General features: G+C 36.6%; 2 protein-coding genes and 1 pseudogene across 4 annotated transcripts; 2 read left to right on the top strand and 1 right to left on the bottom strand.

Moving 5' to 3' along the window:
- On the top strand, window positions 827–2,005 carry LOC18613894 (60S acidic ribosomal protein P1). Of its 2 annotated transcripts, none has more exons than XM_007051372.2 (4): window positions 827–1,083; window positions 1,183–1,260; window positions 1,437–1,655; window positions 1,747–2,005. In XM_007051372.2, exons 1-4 carry the CDS (start codon window positions 877–879, stop codon window positions 1,798–1,800), a joined length of 558 nt encoding a protein of 185 aa, XP_007051434.2. In that variant the 5' UTR covers window positions 827–876; the 3' UTR covers window positions 1,801–2,005. The 2 variants fall into 2 exon arrangements, with proteins under 2 accessions (XP_007051434.2, XP_017969800.1); XM_018114311.1 differs by having other exon boundaries at window positions 998–1,083; window positions 1,180–1,260.
- LOC18613893 lies at window positions 1,875–6,430 on the bottom strand (annotated as a pseudogene).
- LOC18613892 (vacuolar protein sorting-associated protein 8 homolog) lies at window positions 7,260–19,008 on the top strand. 2 transcript variants are annotated; one of them, XM_018129713.1, is made up of 19 exons: window positions 7,260–8,814; window positions 9,368–9,679; window positions 9,812–10,042; window positions 10,162–10,282; window positions 10,348–10,505; window positions 10,626–11,259; window positions 12,007–12,071; window positions 12,153–12,254; window positions 12,361–12,503; window positions 13,690–13,745; window positions 14,171–14,838; window positions 14,950–15,140; window positions 15,265–15,571; window positions 15,850–16,137; window positions 16,244–16,353; window positions 16,849–17,179; window positions 17,898–18,305; window positions 18,389–18,632; window positions 18,719–19,008. In XM_018129713.1, exons 1-19 carry the CDS (start codon window positions 7,390–7,392, stop codon window positions 18,742–18,744), a joined length of 5,820 nt encoding a protein of 1,939 aa, XP_017985202.1. In that variant the 5' UTR covers window positions 7,260–7,389; the 3' UTR covers window positions 18,745–19,008. The 2 variants fall into 2 exon arrangements, with proteins under 2 accessions (XP_017985202.1, XP_017985195.1); XM_018129706.1 differs by having other exon boundaries at window positions 18,716–19,008.

Here is a 19,178-nt window from a genome sequence, read left to right as displayed (position 1 = left end):
ACTTTTTTTAAGATCTCTCTCTAGAAAAATTTTCTTGCTCTTCACCCGAATTTGTCTTAAAAGTTCAAACAACAAAGAAAGAAATACTGGTGAATTTGGTGGAAGGCCAGAGGGTTCTGTCTTCTAATTAAAACTCATTCCCAAATTGAATTGGGTCCATTCTGGGTTGGTCCTCAAGAAGGAATAGCCATTGATGTGCTCGAACAAACATACATTCTCAAGCACCACTAATTTCGTGATGATGAATTGCAAGACAGAACCACGTGAACATTCAGCTGCTTATGTCTCTCTTCCTATATCCTTCAAGACCATTATTCACTCAAGATTTCAGGAAATTTCCTAGTTACCTATCCAGAACCAAATCAAGTCCTCATATTCTCTACTCTCCCAAATAAGTTTTGCTCTTCGTCATCTTCCAAAAAGAGAAAAGGAAAACAACTAGAAAGCCATGGCTATTAGAATTCCTGGTGTTATGCATGCCAGATAAGTTCGACGCCAATCAAAATATTTTGCAAATCAAGTTATCTTCTGAAAGTGTTCCAAAAGGCTACTGCACAGAAATTAAAAAAAAATTTTTTGTGATTCCGGGCCAAAATATAAATTTTCACATTTTTCAGTCCATTTTTGTTTTTTGAAATATAATATGGGTCTATAAAATTAAATTAAAATAAAATTTTCCTCATAATCATTTTATTCTATATGTAAATTCATCAGTGTCAAAGTTTATGAAAATATTTAAGAAAATATTATTTTGTTACAATGTTAAAATATAAAAATTAACAAATTATTTTTCAATGTACAAAAACTAAAAATGAAATGTAATTGTAACACAACAAATTGAGAAGATAGAGTTCTCGTTCTCCTATTTCCGGGAAAATGCATTATCGTTTTCTAACAACTGAGGCTGAATTTGAAATACGGGCCAGTTTGTCCAATGGGCCTCAGAAATCCAGGGAGCCCAATTCTCACTTTTTCTTTAAAACCCTTTTTCACAAAGCCGAAGGGAAAACCCTAGAAATCCTTGCTTCAGAGCGGCGCTGCACAGCTTGCTGTGAACCATCAGTCTCGTATTTCTTCTCTCAGGTAACTCTCTGCCTTTCTGTCTTTTCTTTTATTATCTGGTGATTATCGTAAATCTTTATATGGATTGGGTTTAATTTTTTTTTCCTTTTATGTTAGTAGTTTGAAACGATGTCGATTTCGGAACTTGCTTGCTCTTACGCTGCTATGATTCTTATTGATGATGACATCTCGGTCACCGTATCCTTTATGCATTTAGGGTTTTACGATTTGTAATTCTAATTTCGTTCAAACTTAGCTGGTACCATTATGGAATGAAAATGAAATTAAAAATCTTTATTATTGTTGTTGAAAGAACGAGATTACTATATGTTCGGGAAGATTGATTTATCTGTTTCTTTAACTATTGCTAATAGGCTGACAAGATTGCAGCAATAATTAAAGCTGCAAATTTGTCGGTTGAATCTTATTGGCCAAACTTGTTTGCCAAGCTTGCTGAGAAGCGCAACCTTGAGGATCTCATAGCCAATGTGGGAGCTGGTGGTGGTGGTGCTGCAGTTTCTGTAGCTCCACCCGCTGCTGGTGGTGGCGGAGGTGGTGCTGCTGCTCCACCTCCTGCTGAGGAAAAGAAGAAGGTGAGACTTCGAATAGAATTGGGATTTCCTTATTTTCGTTTTTTCCTTGCATTATTTATTTTGATATTTGATTTTTTGGGAAATTTTGCAGGAGGAACCAGAAGAAGAGAGTGATGATGATATGGGATTCAGTTTGTTTGATTAGGAGCTCCTTTCAGCGAGTGATTTGGTTGATTACTGGTTTAGTGCGTTAAGCTATAACAGCAGTTACTGTTTGAGTTTTATTGTATTGGTATTGGTATTTGTCTGTTGATTAGAGGTACATGTATTCTTAAATGAAGTGACACTGAGTAGCTGTTCCTTTTTGAGCAATGTTAGAATCTTTCTATATATATATATGTCTTCCTAGACCAATTTTTGTCATTTGTTAGAGTGTTGATTTGATGTTATTCCACTGCAATGCATGCATTTGGTTTTTGTTGTTTTCAGCAGTTACATATTTTGCCATTGATGACATCTCAGGATCTGATCCAATGGGTTGCTATTTTACATTCCTGTCATTACCCGTGGGTTCTGAGTTCTGTTCTTATTTGTTTGCTGAAATTGGTTCTTGAAGATTGCTTTGTCTTGTATTTTGCTGCGTGTTTCTTGAATTTAAGCAGTTTTCATTTTACTTTTTGCCATATGTATTCCCTGGTAGATTTAGCCATTTTCTATTAAGAACATCAACCGAATCTCTTATTATATGTTCTTGCGAGTATGAGACGGTGTATCCGGGGCTTGTTTACTGGATATTCTTGAATGAGATACCCTGATGCTTTCTGGATATCTTTGGTCTTTATTTTAACATGGAAGTGTAAATATCATTGCTATGCTTTTATAACCTCGGCCTATGTGGTGAGCCAGGAATGGATTCAGTCAAAAAATAAATGATGCTAACCAATTGTTTAACTTGGCCAAGTTAAAATGTTGATTCAATTAGTTACATTGAGCAAAACTCAAATGTGTTTCGGTGTAATTACCAAATTTACTGTTTCTACATGCGAAAGTCTGCTGAGCTAATTTAGAGGTGCAGTAGCGTCTATCATGGAGTGGCAACGTTTTCCTTGGCTAGAGAAGCAATCTTCTCCCCATCAATTCCAGCTTCACCACCAGGGCCGCCTAGACTCAGCAGCACCCCCTCCCATTTCTTAGCGGGTCTATGTGCCATTGAGACATTAATTACAATTAGTCAAGGCAAGTTATTATTTCGATCCTGGGGGGTCAAGCAACACGTACATACTTTATAGGAGACTATGACTCATGCTGTTTTTAATGAACTACTGGGCAGGGTTATGTTATTACCTCAACGTTGAAGGCTCCCATTTGAAATCCTGTGAAACCCTCTTTGGACTGTGTCGACCAACCCACCAGTTGATGCAACGATGGGTACCTATTGAAGAGAAAAGAAAAAGAAAATAATAGCAAATGGACAAGAAAAGAGGAAACGTTAGGTAATAAGTATGAACATGATTTTATTTTATTTTTTTTGAAAATATTAAGTATGAACATTATTAACGACGAGTTAATCCATCTGACGAGTTTTTGGTTGACACGATACCGTTCCATAACGCATAGCATGCAGCTGAATAGGACCACAAGGTTCAAATCTGCTGGGAACTAAAATAAAGTCTGCTCCTGCTATAATCATATGAGCCAAGGGAACATTGAATTTTGCTACACCTCTAGCCTTGTCAGGATACAATATTTCCAGCTGTTCAATCTGCTTCTCCATTCGTTTTTTGCCAGTCTCCTGGGAGAAATTTAGTTGGCATTGATTTTAGGGAAATTCATCTCATTTTATGAACATGGATTAACACAGGTGGGGAAAAAACATTTCCATTGGGATACTTACAAGGACTATTATCTGAACGTTTTCTCTAATGAATGGGGGAATGGCTTCTACAGGTATGGCCGAACCTTTCTGCTCTTGTGGCCTACCCACTTCGGCTTGGAGGGCTTCCTTCATAAGAGGCTTTGCTGCCATAACCTGAGAGTGTCGTATATGAGTAAATCCTGGTGCAATGATAATTATGATTGGCCAATTCAAGTTCGTAACTTCTTACAGTTGAAGCATCATATTTGACAGCTATTTATTTGTCAGTCGACGGGTTCCATTCTTGGACATCCATGCCATTCACGATTCCAATGATGCCTGTCTTCCGAAGAATGTTATCCAATTCTACTCCTTTGTCTATGCCAGAAACAAGTTCTTGAGCATAGTATGGGCTAACAGTTAAGAGCTTGTCAGACTCTATTATGCCAGCTTTCATCCATTTGATTTTCCTTCCCTTGACAGGTTTAACATACCTGCAGAGTAGATTGATCAAACTTCGTGTTTAACAGTAGGAATTCCATTATGTGAAGCTGATCGAGTGTATCAACAAAATCAAATCAGCTTTTGTATTCATCTGGGAGATTGAGAAGTGAGAAGTCAGCAAATGCGAATCTTCCTTGATAAGCAATGTTGTGAATGCAAAAAGCAACCTAGCCATAAAGCACAATGTATGTTGTCTCTGTTAGAGATAGCACACTAACTTAGCCTCACGTCATCATTTTTTAATATTTCAAGAACAACATAGTGTTAGTAACCTCTGAGCAACTAAGTATATTGGTTTACTTCTATGTTCGTTGAGGTGAGTTGAAAACAAAGACAAAGTTATTATATCTAGGTATTTTGTAGGTTATATATATACACTGTTGGTTTATATACAATTGTGTGCTCTTCTTCCATTGTTCTTACTGCGACTAGAATTCTTAAATTCTTAATCTATCTCACCTTAGCACTTTTATATATTCCTCTTGGTTAATACATTGTTTTCAGGTAGCACGGAATGAGGGCAGTATAGGCCAGTCATTGGCAATGAAAACAACATCTTCATCTGCAAGCTGGAAGATCTGAACATCAGCAATTTTTTTTTTTGTAGCAGAACCTCCGGTTGTGAGAATCATGTAAATGTTTTAGTCCTTAGTCCTTACCGTTTGGCCCTGAGAAATGTTTAACTGCTGCTGAGGTTCAGAATCCTCGGTGCTTCCAGAGCTGCCTGAAATCCATAACTTAGCAACTTTGAGTATTAAGTATTAATACCAGAAAGTGGTAACAGAGAAAGCAACGAAGTGGTTGACAATATTACACACATAAATCTTTTGATTAAGTACTGAATAAAAGAGATACGTTGCCAGGATTTTAGAAGCTTGACCATGCAATTCTCTCAAGCTATGTAGAGAGACTAGCACACTCAATCGGGAGGTAGGCGAAGGTTCCGACCTGAAATAACAAGCTGAACCTAAGTCCTAAGTTGGTTGTCTTCATAATCCTTCCCAGCAATTGGGCATAGATTGTGGATCCGGTTTTCCCCCATACTTGAAATGCATTCATATTATGGAAGTACATCTTCTGAGTTCTGACTGATCAAAATATATTGTTAATGAAGTGAAATGAAAAGATTCTGATCCACAAGGACTAACCTTTTCAAGAAAGGTAGGGTGATGCACGAACACCCGATCAACTCCTCGTTTGTAGCAGTGGAAGAAGCGGACTTTCTCGGTTCTATCTCTAACTTTAACCTATATAGCATTTCAAAGGGTATGTGCAATTATCTAACGAATCACGGGAATATTGCTGAAATAGAAACCTACTAGAAGAAGATGATATTTTGATGTTTCAGCATGAAAGATAGTACTAAAAAAACTAGTACCTCAACCGTAACATCTGTATCCAAGGCATCCTTCTACTGGTCATAACGTGGAGCGATTCTCATGACACGATGGCCACTGGCCTTGAGGAGAATTAGTTTTGGTGAATTTTGCTCTCTTCAAACTCCACACACACCGATCAATAAAAAATTGGTGTTAGATGCACAGTAGTATCTTATCAAGTTTCTATTTCACATTATTTAGGTATAAAATATATTAGTGTTTTATATAAATACATACATTATGGGTTTATTGAAAGTTAAAAAAGAAAATTGTTTTGTGCGCATACGATTCAGATCAAGTTTTACGAAAATGTGGAGTTCCTCCTTTACGCACTTTCAAGTGATATTTTTGTACTTTGTCTTTGATTTATCAAATCAAACAATTTTAATTTTGAACTTTGAGTTTTTTTACCGATTGTGTTTGATTTGTTAATTATATATTCCTGTTGGTCTTTGATTTGGCAGTTAAAATAATCCACAAATAATTTTTTCTTTTCTGATAATTTTTTCATTCCTCAACCAATAAACATGTGAATTTGGACATTAATTCCGCAATCTACCAGAATTTAGACTCTAAGAATTGAGGTTTAAACTATTTGAATTTCTTCTATGATCAGGACATCTATGTCTCTATCATGTAACCATGGAATTGAAGCTCTACATAGCTTAGAGGAGCATCGAGAAAATACTGCACAATGCGCTAGAAAACATGACGATTGAGCAGAGAAATGGTGAGAAACATGTTACATACATCTTGTAGCGAACAGTCTTCTAAAACAGGGAGAACTATTCACTCTAACTTGCTACATTTCTGCTTCAAACTTCCGAGCTGTCACTGAATAGAATGATGAATGATGAACCCTCTGCCAAGCTGCAGTGAATTTTGGCACCCAAGTCTGGAAGTGAAGTTCCACCCCCTGCACTGCACCGTTTCATTTCTACCGTGAAAAGACTCAAGAGTTGGTGGCCGTACAATCCACATGGCAAGCAGAGGATGGCTAAGGTAAGGCGTGCGACGTTGGCCTCGGCCTTCTCGGTTTTGCACCGGCTTACAAGGTTTTGAGAGCTTGGAGTCAGTTCTGGACCACGCAACCGCATTAACGGATAAACGGAACTGGAGTACGTACATAAAGGTATTTTTCATTTTGTACCACTTTAGCTTCGGTGTTTGTTTGTGTTTATTAAACTCAAACTCAATATTTTGGTAACACGGAAGATTATTTAATCAAAATTTATTGATGGATAAGTTAAGGTAATTGTACAAAATATATACTTTAATATTATTAGCTAGTAAAATTATAATATTTAATTAAAGTTAAATTATAAATAAGATTAATCTTGTATATAAATACATATTTATTCACTTTTATAACAACAAATACAATTTCATTATTATACAAATAGCAATCTTGTATTAGGAATTGTGTATATTGTTACAAAGGTGAATGAAATATATATTTATAAGTTTAATTCTATTAGATATTGTAATCTAAGTAAATATTATAATTTAACAAGTTAATAATATTATATTATAATCTAATTAGATAATTTGTTCAATTAAGGGAGTCCAATTTCATAATGAGGTTTATTTAATTATCTTAGTTATTAAAGAATTATTATTATTATTATTATTATTATTGTTATTATTGGTAGTTGTTTTTGCTTTAATGAATAAAAATATTTTTGACAATAAAAGGAATAGATGATTTTAACATATTAAAATTTGACTTTCATAGATAAAATTATTATTGTCATTAATTGAATTTCATATAATATTTTTGAAAGTATAATATCAGACTTTAAAAAGTATCATACCTACTTCGATATTGAGGAAACTTTATTTATTTATTTACAAAGCAGTGAAAAAAAATTATGGTTTTAAGAAAATGTGTAATTCTTATCAGATTGAAATTTTCTGAAAAGAATCAGTGATCTGTCACCGCCTAAACTCTTCTAAGTTCTGACTATGAACTTATGTTGCTCGCTTTCACCACCGGAGATGATATTTCTAAGAATTAACGGTGAACTTTAATTGACAACGAGAACGCTTCCGCTAAATGGAACTTGACATTGACTCGTTACTTGACTCACACGTCTGCTCCGATTCCGAGGACGATTCCAACTCTATCATCCCTCGCCGCACCATCGATGAAATCCTCAACGACTCCGATTCTTCGACGTCATCCTCCTCACCCTCTTCTCCTCCTTCCATTCGCCCCTACTCCACTAACCACCTTCCTCGGTCGAAGACCGTTCCGCAAGACTTTGCGGAATCTCTGAAGGGAAGCGACGCGGTTTCGCAAGGACCAGCGGAATCCTCGAAACCTAGCCCCTTCTCGCGGACTGGGGATCCGATATGGAGGGTTTCGTCATCGTCTTCTTCCTCAAAACAGTTGCCGACGCTGTTTGGCGGAGTGAGATCCAATGCGAAACCCGGAGCGGCACTCGCTGCGGCTGCGGCGGCGTCGAGGTCGCTTCCAACCCCGCATGCGGCGGCGATCAAGTCGAGACGAGCGGGAAGCGGTGGGGTTCTCCAGAAGGTTATAGATAGTGATGATCATGAGGTAAGCTCATTGAATGGGGAATCAATTGGGGTTAGTTCGGAATCAAGCGTTTCAGGTGAAAAATTAGAAATTGACGATTCTAATGATAATAATAAAATGGGCGATTTTCAGTCTGCTGATACCCATGAAAATGGTAATGTTGTTGATAATAAAGATAAGGAAAGTGAAACGGATAAAGTAATTGAACAAGTGGATGCCTGTTCTAAGCTTGATTTTGATGAGAACTTAACTGAAGAAGTTACAATTTCGGGTTCAGTGGAAGTTTTTGATAAAGAAATTCAATCTGTTTTTGTTGATGAGACTTCTATGGTTCTTGATGAGAATGATTCGGATAAAAAGAGTGTTTCATCTTTGACCGGGGTTGATCAGGAGAGAAGTATAGATAAGGACTTGGTGATGGTGGATGTGGAAAGGGAGAATTTAACAAATGATACGGGTAGTCGTGAAGATGGTGAGGCAGGTGTTGGTGATGGTGCTGATATTGGGGGTGGTGATGATGCAAGTTCAATAAGTGATATTTCGGAGCTTGTAGAGGAGAGATTGGAGCAATTAGAGAGTGAGAGAATTAGGAAAAGGGCAGAAAAGGATTCACGTGCCACAATGAAGCCACTTGAATTTGCTGAAGAGCTTGAGATGAAGCAGGCTTCTACTGGTTTGCATTGGGAGGAGGGTGCAGCTGCCCAACCAATGCGGCTTGAGGGTGTTAGGAGGGGTTCAACCACATTGGGATACTTTGATGTTGAGGCTAACAATGCAATCACTCGGACTCTTACATCACAGGCATTCAGGCGTGATCATGGCTCCCCTCAAGTTTTGGCAGTCCATTTGAATTTTATTGCAGTGGGAATGACTAAAGGAGTCATAATCCTAGTGCCAAGTAAATACTCTGCTCATCATGCTGACAACATGGATCCTAAGGTGCTTCAATTGCTCTATCTCTTTAATTTTTCTCTTTGATTGCTTCTCTTTGGAATTATGTCTTTTTATAGTTGTTGACTTTTGCTCCTTTTTGGTTAAAGACAAGTTTGGTTATTAGGAAAATATTCTTATGACTTTGCATTCTGATGCACAAAACAATAAAATTTAGTTTAAATTACTGGTTTGATGGATTGAAATTAGAAAGATGGAATCTTATAGTATCTTGTTGGTGCATTATGACTAAAAGACATGATGCAGCTGCTTGACCAGATTTACAGAAACATACTTGAAATCAGAGGCTTGTTAAGACAGGCCTTCACATGTGTTAGTAATCTTCTTTTCTTTCTTGTTTTGTTCGCTTGCGATTTACGGTGGTGAACCATTTTATTGTAGTTATCCATGTTAACTTCTACTGCAGTTGAGGAATTTGTATGATGAACTTTGAAGCTTCAATATGCATACATTTAACAAACTTTCTTGAATTTGATTTTTCATTTGTAATTGAATTTGTGTGAGTTAACTTTGCTGTTTAATTATGTGATATGTATTCTAGATGGTGATACTTGGTTTGCAAGGGGATCGGTTCCTTGCCCCTTTAACGTCCTTGTGCTTCAATCAGCTAGGAGACCTGCTCTTAGCTGGCTATGGTGATGGTCATGTTACAGTTTGGGATGTTCAGAGGGCATCAGCTGCAAAAGTTATTACTGGAGAACATACTGCACCGGTGATACATACATTATTTCTGGGGCAGGATTCTCAAGTTACTCGCCAATTTAAAGCAGTTACAGGTGATAGTAAAGGCCTGGTCCTCTTACATGCTTTCTCAGTTGTTCCCTTGCTTAATAGGTTCTCGATCAAAACGCAGGTAAAATGTTACTACATTGAAATAAGTCTATTTGCATGGGGGATTAAGTTATCTGCTTATTCTAAACTGATATTCAATTGTCAACAGTGTAGTACTTGTTAGATTGATATGTTCTAATATTGATTGAAATAGTGTCTTCTTGATGGACAAAGAACGGGCACTGTCTTGTCAGCTTCACCCCTTCTTTTTGATGATTCATGTGGGAGCACTTTGATGACCTCTCAAGGGAATGCTACAAGCAGTATTGGTAGCAAGATGGGAGGTGTAGTTGGGGGAGATGCAGGTTGGAAACTCTTTGCCGAAGGCTCTTCTCTGGTTGAAGAAGGTGTGGTCATATTTGTCACCTATCAAACTGCTCTGGTGGTATGAAGTCTGGATGATTGCACAAATTCCATGTATCTTTTGTGTTTAGGATTACATTTTTATTTTTGTGGACAGTTCTTGTACACAATTTTCTGAAGCCACTATTTTTTCACCTATAGGTAAGGCTTACTCCAACATTAGAAGTCTATGCACAACTTTCTAGGCCAGATGGTGTGCGGGAGGGTTCCATGCCTTACACTGCATGGACATGTATGACACAGCCTCGTGGCTCTTCATCAGGTATAGAGTGTGTGAGATTGTTAAGTTTCACATTGACAGCTTTCTGAGATATGAATATGTTGCAGAAAATACACAATCAGAAACAGCAGAAAGAGTTTCACTGCTTGCTCTTGCATGGGATCGGAAAGTTCAGGTTGCAAAGTTGGTCAAATCAGACCTGAAAGTATATGGGAAATGGTCTCTTGACAGTTCAGCCATAGGTGTCACTTGGTTGGATGATCAGGTATGCATGGTTTTGTTTCTTTAATTCCATAGGCACTTAAGCTTCTTCTTGATTTTATTGTGCTTCTGTTTGTTCCATCATTAAAACAATTTGCTAATGGAGGCTTTCATGCTTGTACAGATGATGGTGGTTCTTACAGTGACAGGACAGCTCTATTTGTTTGCTAGGGATGGAACTGTGATTCACCAAACAAGTTTCGCTGTTGATGGTTCTGGAGGAGATGATCTTGTTGCATATCATACTCACTTCATTAATATCTTTGGAAACCCTGAAAAAGCTTATCATAATTGTGTGACTGTGAGAGGAGCTTCCATATATATACTAGGACCTATGCATCTTGCTGTATGCCGACTTCTTCCATGGAAGGAAAGGATTCAGGTTCTACGGAAAGCAGGTGACTGGATGGGAGCTTTGAACATGGCAATGACACTTTATGATGGCCAAGCCCATGGTGTTATTGACCTTCCAAGAAACCTGGATTTGGTGCAGGAGGCCATAATGCCCTATCTTGTGGAGTTGCTTTTGTCATATGTAGATGAAGTGTTCTCCTATATTTCAGTGGCATTTTGCAACCAAATTGGTAAAAAGGAGCAGCCAGATGACCCTGAAAGTAGAAACGGTTCTGTGCACTCTGAAATAAAAGAGCAATTCACCCGTGTTGGTGGTGTTGCCGTTGAATTTTGTGTCCATATCAAGAGGACTGACATTCTTTTTGATGAAATTTTCTCCAAATTCATGGCTATTCAGCAAAGAGGTATTATAAACAGCTCATTCCATGCCTTCAGTAATTACTTCTATATTCTGTATTTGCTGTTCAATATTTAAGTTGAGCTACATTGCCAAGTCAGAGATTTAGTGATGTAGAATAATTATCTTTCTGTTAAATTGTTATAATCAAATTTAACAAAAGCATGTCATGCCTGATACCTGATAACTTGGCCCTGTTTGTGATGATCATTGCACATCCAATAGATTCAAGCTGGAGTGAATTCTTATCAGTTACCATCATTGGAAAAAGTTTTTGAATATCATAAATATGCATATTCTTTCTGAACGCCTTTTTTGCTGAAAATTCTGAATGCAAAGAGTGACTAAAATTGATGTTTACTTGCATATTTTCGGGGCAGACTGTCACTGAAAAACCTTATAAGCATTTTAAGGGCAAAGCAAGACTACTTGAGAAGATATTAAAGATAGTGGTGCTCAGTTGGCTTTATTTGTTGATGAAGTAACTCTTGTCTTACATATTATTTATTCATTGTTTTGGTATTTGATTTGTTAGTGAATTATATCCTGAATCAATGTAATGGCTCTTTTTCTCATGGTTATTTGTAGTTGTGACATTTTAGTTAAGTGATATTCCTCCATCCAATTTGTGCTATCCATAGTTTTGTAGCCTGTGAAGATGTGCATAACACAATTTATCCATTGATGACTGCCTTGTTTAGCACTCATTAGACACAATTTTTTAATCTCTGAATAATTTGCTTTTATGTTCTAGAAACATTTTTAGAGCTTTTGGAGCCGTACATATTGAAGGACATGCTTGGATGTTTACCTCCTGAGGTACCATATAGTGTTAAAGTATGTAGCTATACTCTTCATCTTATAAATACATTGTAATTATGCTTTCGCTTTGTTGGAAAGATCATGCAAGCACTGGTAGAGCATTACAGCAGCAAAGGATGGTTGCAGCGAGTGGAACAGTGTGTTCTTCACATGGACATTTCTTCCTTGGACTTCAATCAGGTTAATATATATCATCTACATGTCTTTTTGGTTGCTTTCTTGTTGTCTTTTTTTTTTCCAATTTTTATCACAAAATTTTCACTACTTTTCCTTATCTATATTGTAGGTTGTCATTTTATGTCGGGAGCATGGTTTGTATGGTGCTCTAGTGTATCTTTTCAACAAAGGATTAGATGATTTCAAGGCACCTTTGGAGGAGTTGTTGGTAGTTTTACGAAATAGTCAAAGAGAAAGTGCTTCTGGCCTGGGGTAAGTTAGATGGTCAGACATGTTGATTAAGAGGGTGCGGGGGTTTTTTTTTTTTGAATATTAGTTTCATTTCAATTCAAAATCAGGGGAGACCCCTGAATATACAAGTCACTGAAACCCAGGAAAAGATGACACTGACTGGAAACAGTTGACAGAACCTGGCCTGCAAAAAACTAGTATATTACCCTATTCATCTATACAAGAATCACACCTATCAACCCCACTTCCAACCATCACTGTACAATATCTGAATCCCACAAAAGAAAGGTCAAAGGAAAGAGAAGAGTAAGAAACACAACCGGTTGGACTGTTTCCTTGTCTTGCTACTCAATGAGTCTGATTAACCAACAGTCACAGGAACAGCCATAACATCCCATTTTTCCATTGTCATCAAACCACAATCCCAAGGATAATCCTCCCACTGTAATTCTCCCGAACATCTAAAAACAGAACACCCACACTCTCTGCATGTTCAGGTGCAGGGGGGTTTTTTACTTGATGGAATTCAAGAAGATTTTTGTTTAGTTACAGGATAGATTCTATTTTGTTCTGGAAACATACCAGCTACATAACTTAGTTACGTTTCATTTTTTATTCCTTGGACCATGTTTTATTCTTAAACCTATTAAATCACTATGGTCCATGTGAGCAGTCCAATTGCCAAGGTACTAAGGTGGCTTGTACCTTACTTCATTTTAGCAAGCTTGAATCAAAACAGATGAGACAATTATATGTTAATCAGAAGAGACTAACACATGTGGGTAAATTTGTTTTAATCACTTTTGGATTTTTTTATAACATTTGGAGGGCTTAAATGATATGAAGGTAGTGGTGTAGACCATGAGGTTTAATCTGATATTTCTGGCTTTGTCTTGCATGTTCAGTTGCCTAAATAACATAGAACCAACAAGATATATTGGAGTAGCTTCTCATACTTTATGTTAGTTTACAAGTTTATAAAATATTTTCTTTTCATAGTATTCTATATGTTGTTCTTTGCAAGTGAGGTCTTCTTACAAGATTTGTGGAACCAAGAATTGCATTGTTTACTGGAAAAATTTATTTTCCATTTTGTTTAGATTAATCGTAATTTTCTAATAGCATATTATATAGTTCGTATTGTTTTTTCTTTTGGTCTTCATATTATTAGCTTTCTATCAGTACTAAAACTTGTTCATCTTATCAGATACAGGATGCTTGTTTACTTGAAGTACTGCTTTACAGGTCTTGCTTTTCCACCAGGTATGAGTTGTTCTATTGAAGTAGTCAAAAGGTGCATTTTGTTATCTTTTGACACTCCAAAAAAAAAAAAAAGTCTTTCCTGATTTGAAGCTGGGGTGATTCAGAGAAAGTTAATTGATCAGTTATTAATGTGGAATTTGTTATTCTAATTGCTACTTGCTTCATTAACACACACTTGAAATGCTATCGAACGCGCTGGCTTACTGAAAATGACATCTTATACTAACTTTTATTTTATAGTAACATTAAACTTGTACTTCTAGGGATTTTGCATTTCCAAACTAGTACATGTAGGGCCTGACATATTTCTGAACGATTTCCCTTGTTAATATTATTTAGTGCCATGTTAATGTGTAGCCCTTGGTTTCGCAATGGTTGAGGCTGATCATTTGCACTACTGAAACATGCCAATTCTCTATCTGCAGGACAAGGTACTCTTCCACCCTCACGCTTGTCGTCTCTTAGGACAGAACTTCTGCAATTTTTGTTGGAGGTTTCTGATGGCCAGGATCGAAAATCAGCTTCAACTTTGGCTTTTGGAGGGGCATACCTTAACCTGTATTATCTCTTAGAGTTAGATACTGAGGCTACTTTAGATGTTCTCAAATGTGCTTTCATAGAAGACAAATCCCCCAAACCCGACTCCTCTTTTTCTGAGTCTGGCAATGCAAATGTGGAAGCTAGAAAGGAAAATGATTTGATGGCTGAATCTGATACTATTTTGGTTCAGAAAACTGTTGATGCTCTGGTTCATGTTCTTGATAAGAATGTCTCTCGAACAGATGGGCTTCCAAGCAATGATGATACTGAATCAATAGACGCATGGCCTTCAAAAAAGGACATGGGCTATCTGTTTGAGTTCATTGCATACTATGTTGCATGTGGAAGAGCTAAAATCTCAAAAATTGTTCTAAATCAGATTTTGGAATACTTGACTTTAGAAAATAATATTCCACAAAGTGTTTCCACCATTAGTACTGAAACATCCAAAAGAAGAGAGATGCAATTACTCGCACTTTTAGAAGTAGTGCCAGAGAGCGATTGGGATCAATCTTATGTGTTGCAGCTATGTGAGAATGCACACTTTTGCCAGGTATCTTTACCTTGCTAATTTCTTGAATTTCTCACTGTAAGCATGATGTGATGCTTTAGATTTTTTCTCTTCAGGTCTTCCTTACAATAAGCTTTGTTTTGTCATGCTTAGGTTTGTGGCTTAATTCATGCCATCAGACGTCAGTATCTTGCTGCTCTCGATAGCTATATGAAAGATGTGGAGGAGCCGATTCATGCCTTCGTTTTTATCAACAATACATTAATGCAGCTGAGTGGTGGAGGTCATGCTACTTTTCGATCAGCAGTCATCTCTCGAATTCCAGTGCTGGTTAATTTAAGCAGGTAATGCTTGTATAAATTTCAGAATTGTCTCTGTTCTTTGTTTTCATCTTTAAAAAGATTATTTCAGCTGTTTTAGAAATCATTTATTCCCTTGTCAATCTTATGCTTTTATGATCTTTTGCAGAGAGGGGACATTCTTCTTAGTTATTGACCATTTCAATGATGAGAGTTCGCATATATTATCTGAACTTAACTCTCATCCAAAAAGCCTTTTTCTTTACTTAAAGACAGTCATTGAGGTTCACTTATCTGGCACCCTCAACTTCTCTTATTTAAGAGAAGAAGAGATTGTGGATGTCTTTAGTGGAAGAAGGGGGAAAGATCAGTCAGAAGAGCTTGAAGCATACTTGGAAAGAATCTCCAATTTCCCTAAGTTCCTGCGAAGTAATCCTCTTAATGTAACTGATGACATGATTGAGCTTTATTTGGAGGTGAGTACCTAGGTATTGCACCGCTCTTTTCATAGCATACAACTGCCCACCTGTCCTGCTCTCCGATAGAAATGCACGGCTTTAAGTCACATTGTACAGCTTCCATTATTTGTAGTATTATTCAATTTTCTTTTTATTTTATCCTTTGTTAACTTTAAGTTTTCAGGTTGAAGAAAAATAACAGGAAAGGAAATTGAGTACTGAGTTAAAATGATTGTTCTAATAATTTAGGTTGGCCACTTTTCTTGATCATGCCATCTCTGATTTTCCTTTTGCAGTTATTATGTCAGTTTGAACGGGATTCAGTTCTCAAGTTCTTGGAAACTTTTGATAGCTATCGAGTTGAACATTGTCTACGCCTTTGCCAGGAATATGGAATAATAGATGGGGCGGCATTTTTATTAGAAAGGGTTGGTGATGTTGGTAGTGCTCTTTTACTTACACTTTCTGGCCTTAATGATAAATTTACACAACTTGATACTGCTGTCGGAAGTGGTGTCTCTAAAGTTTCTTTAGGTGGATCTGCCAGCATGCAGCATTTCAATTCTGTTTTAAAAATGAAGGAGGTTTGTAGTATATATCTCCTGGATTATGGAATAGTTAAGATCTTTTATGTCATTTTTGTTGGATGACCGGACACCTTGATGTTATTTCTGATGTTATATCAAATAGGTGAATGATATATGCAATGCATTGCGTGCCTGTATTGAATTGTGCCAGCGGAATACCCCTCGTTTGAATCCAGAAGAGTCTGAGATGCTTTGGTTTAGATTACTTGACTCGTAAGTTCAACATATTGATTGATTTGCTTGTCTCCAAAATTTAAGCCTTCTTTTTTATGTTGTTTCTGTTCTGTTAAGTATTTATGTAGGAGTTGTGTAAAACTAGTAATTTACTTTAGACAACTGAAAATGCATCATTTTTCCCCATTTGCCTTATATAAATTCGAAACTCATTATTTGGCACAAAACATGATAGCAGAGTAGATACAGTCATCTAGTTTTTTTATTTTTTGAAAGTTAATACAGTCAGCTAGTTAACTGGAGATTCTGTTATATGTGATATAAAGAGCACTTCTATGGTAAAATACCTTCAAATTTTTAAAGTTGAAGAGAGAGAGACTTTAAATCTATAATAAAGAAGAAAGTAAAGTAAGGTACATGAGGTGTTTGCGGAAAAGACAGGAAAAAGAGGAAGGGTGAAAAACCGCTATAATCTCTAAATGTGCGGGCATGTTTGTCTTTCATATGCTTACCATCGTCTGATTTTCAATGCAGATTTTGCGAACCTTTGATGGGTTCGTACTGTGAAGAAAGGGTATCTGAGAAGGAAAATCATGTGGGAATGCTGGTTGAATCATTGGGTTCTCAAGAGGAAGAGGACTGCATAATCAAGTGGAGGATCCCAAAATCTCACAAAGGTAGCCATATATTGAGGAAATTGTTCTCTCAGTTCATCAAAGAGATTGTTGAGGGAATGATAGGATATGTTCGACTTCCAACTATTATGTCCAAACTCCTATCTGATAATGGTAGCCAAGAATTTGGAGATTTTAAGCTTACAATATTGGGAATGCTGGGAACTTATGGCTTTGAAAGAAGAATTCTGGTATGTTCCTGTATTTTGAATATCAAGATAGTTTATATTCTTGTAATTGAATTCACTAGAAGTCTTATTTCATCTTTATCTTTTTTTTAATATATATATAAATATATACATATATATATATATATATAAATATATACATATATATATATATATATATAAATATATACATATATACCATGAAGCACGAGTCTACCATTAACTTGCACCACATGCTACAATTTGTCCCTGGAAATAGGATAGTGCATTACTGGGCCATACAAATAGTCCTTGATGACTATAAATTTGCTTACATATGTGTGAATTTCAGTTTGTAACTGTAATTCTCCCAACGTGTTCCAGTTCATGGCCTGAAGTAACTCAGGAACCTTTACTCAGAGGCCACATCTCAAAGCTTCGAATTGTTTCTCACAGCAGATGCTATAATCTAGAATTGGGTGCATCTAAAATGAAACAAAAACCATGATTCTGTTGGCATGTTGTAGATGCTACACAGATATACATAATTAGGCGACAATATATGCGGCAAGGCTTTATTTCTGAAATGTCATTACTTCACTGAAATTACCGTTCCTCACCTTCCCTTTTAAGTTGGATTTGGTAGCAACTTAGTCGTACTCTTCTTTTTGGTAATAATTTGCTCTGAGTAATTCTAATGTTAATATTTTGGGTGAATTTTTTTTATGTTAATTTTAGTTGTTGCTTCTTTTTTTAATTTCAGGATACTGCCAAATCTTTGATAGAGGATGACACGTTCTACACCATGAGCTTACTGAAAAAGGGAGCTTCTCATGGATACGCCCCCCGAAGTTTACTGTGTTGTATATGCAACAGCATTCTTACCAAGAATTCTTCTAGCTTTCGAGTTCGAGTTTTCAATTGTGGTCACGCAACTCATCTTCAATGTGAGCTTCTGGAAAATGAGGCATCAACTAGGGGCTTCTCTTCTGGATGCCCTGTTTGTTTGCCTAAGAAGAATACTCAGAAGTCTAGAAATAAATCTGCTCTTACAGAAAATAGCTTAGTTAGTACATTGCCCTCAAGAACCCTACCAGCACAAGGATCAACATTATACCCTCATGAAAGTGATGCACTAGATAATTCTCATGGCCTTCAGCAAATATCACGGGTAACTCTATATTCTTCTTATTGTAGCTGTTTGCTGCCTTTGTCGGGCAATTGTATTAACCATACTCAATTTGGATTTTGCAGTTTGAAATCTTAAGTAACCTTCAAAAAGACCAGAGATTAGCCCAGATAGAGATTTTGCCTCAGTTGAAGCTTGCACCTCCGGCTATTTATCATGAAAAAGTGAAGAAAAGGAGTGAACTTTTAGCAGGAGAAAGCAGCAGTCATCTTGGTGCAATAGAAAAACCAAGTAAAAGCAAGCAACTCAGGGAGCTAAAGTTAAAGGGATCATCATCTCTCAGATTCCCACTAAAATCAAGTATATTCGGTGAGTTCAGTTACTGCTAACTTGATTTGCTAGGTATCGTTCTATCTCGTTTATAGCATTGAGGGAGTATTTTTTTTCATTAGCAGGTAAGGAGAAAACAAGCAAACGATAGGATAATTGGCATATATGTATATTCTAACGATACTCGAGATGAACTTCCTCTGATGCTGTACCCAGTAGCTGTTGGAAAATTTGCGATAATTAAATCCAAGATAATTGGCATATGTAACCCTCGTTTTTTTTTTATTTATTTATTTGTATCAAAGATGAAGATTGTTGTAATTGCAAATTATTTTGTAAATATGAAAAATTTTGTACATGTATCATGGAAAGATCATTTCATTAAGATTAAGTTTAAAATTAAATCAAAGTAATACTTGTCCTGGACAAATCTTCCCTTGTATGACCCCTCCCCCCCTGCACAATGCATTAAATATATAGTACTAATTAGTTTGTGAAATGTTGGAATAAGTTTCCATAGAAATATAATATTGATCACTGGACCGTCAGTAAGATAGTTTCTTGCTTCATGTTATTTCAATAAAA

Source organism: Theobroma cacao, chromosome 1, assembly GCF_000208745.1.
Source record: "Theobroma cacao cultivar B97-61/B2 chromosome 1, Criollo_cocoa_genome_V2, whole genome shotgun sequence".
NCBI lineage: Eukaryota > Viridiplantae > Streptophyta > Magnoliopsida > Malvales > Malvaceae > Theobroma > Theobroma cacao.
The sequence above is the reverse complement of the archived record's forward strand: the minus strand, read 5'-3'. Positions and strand labels throughout refer to the sequence as shown.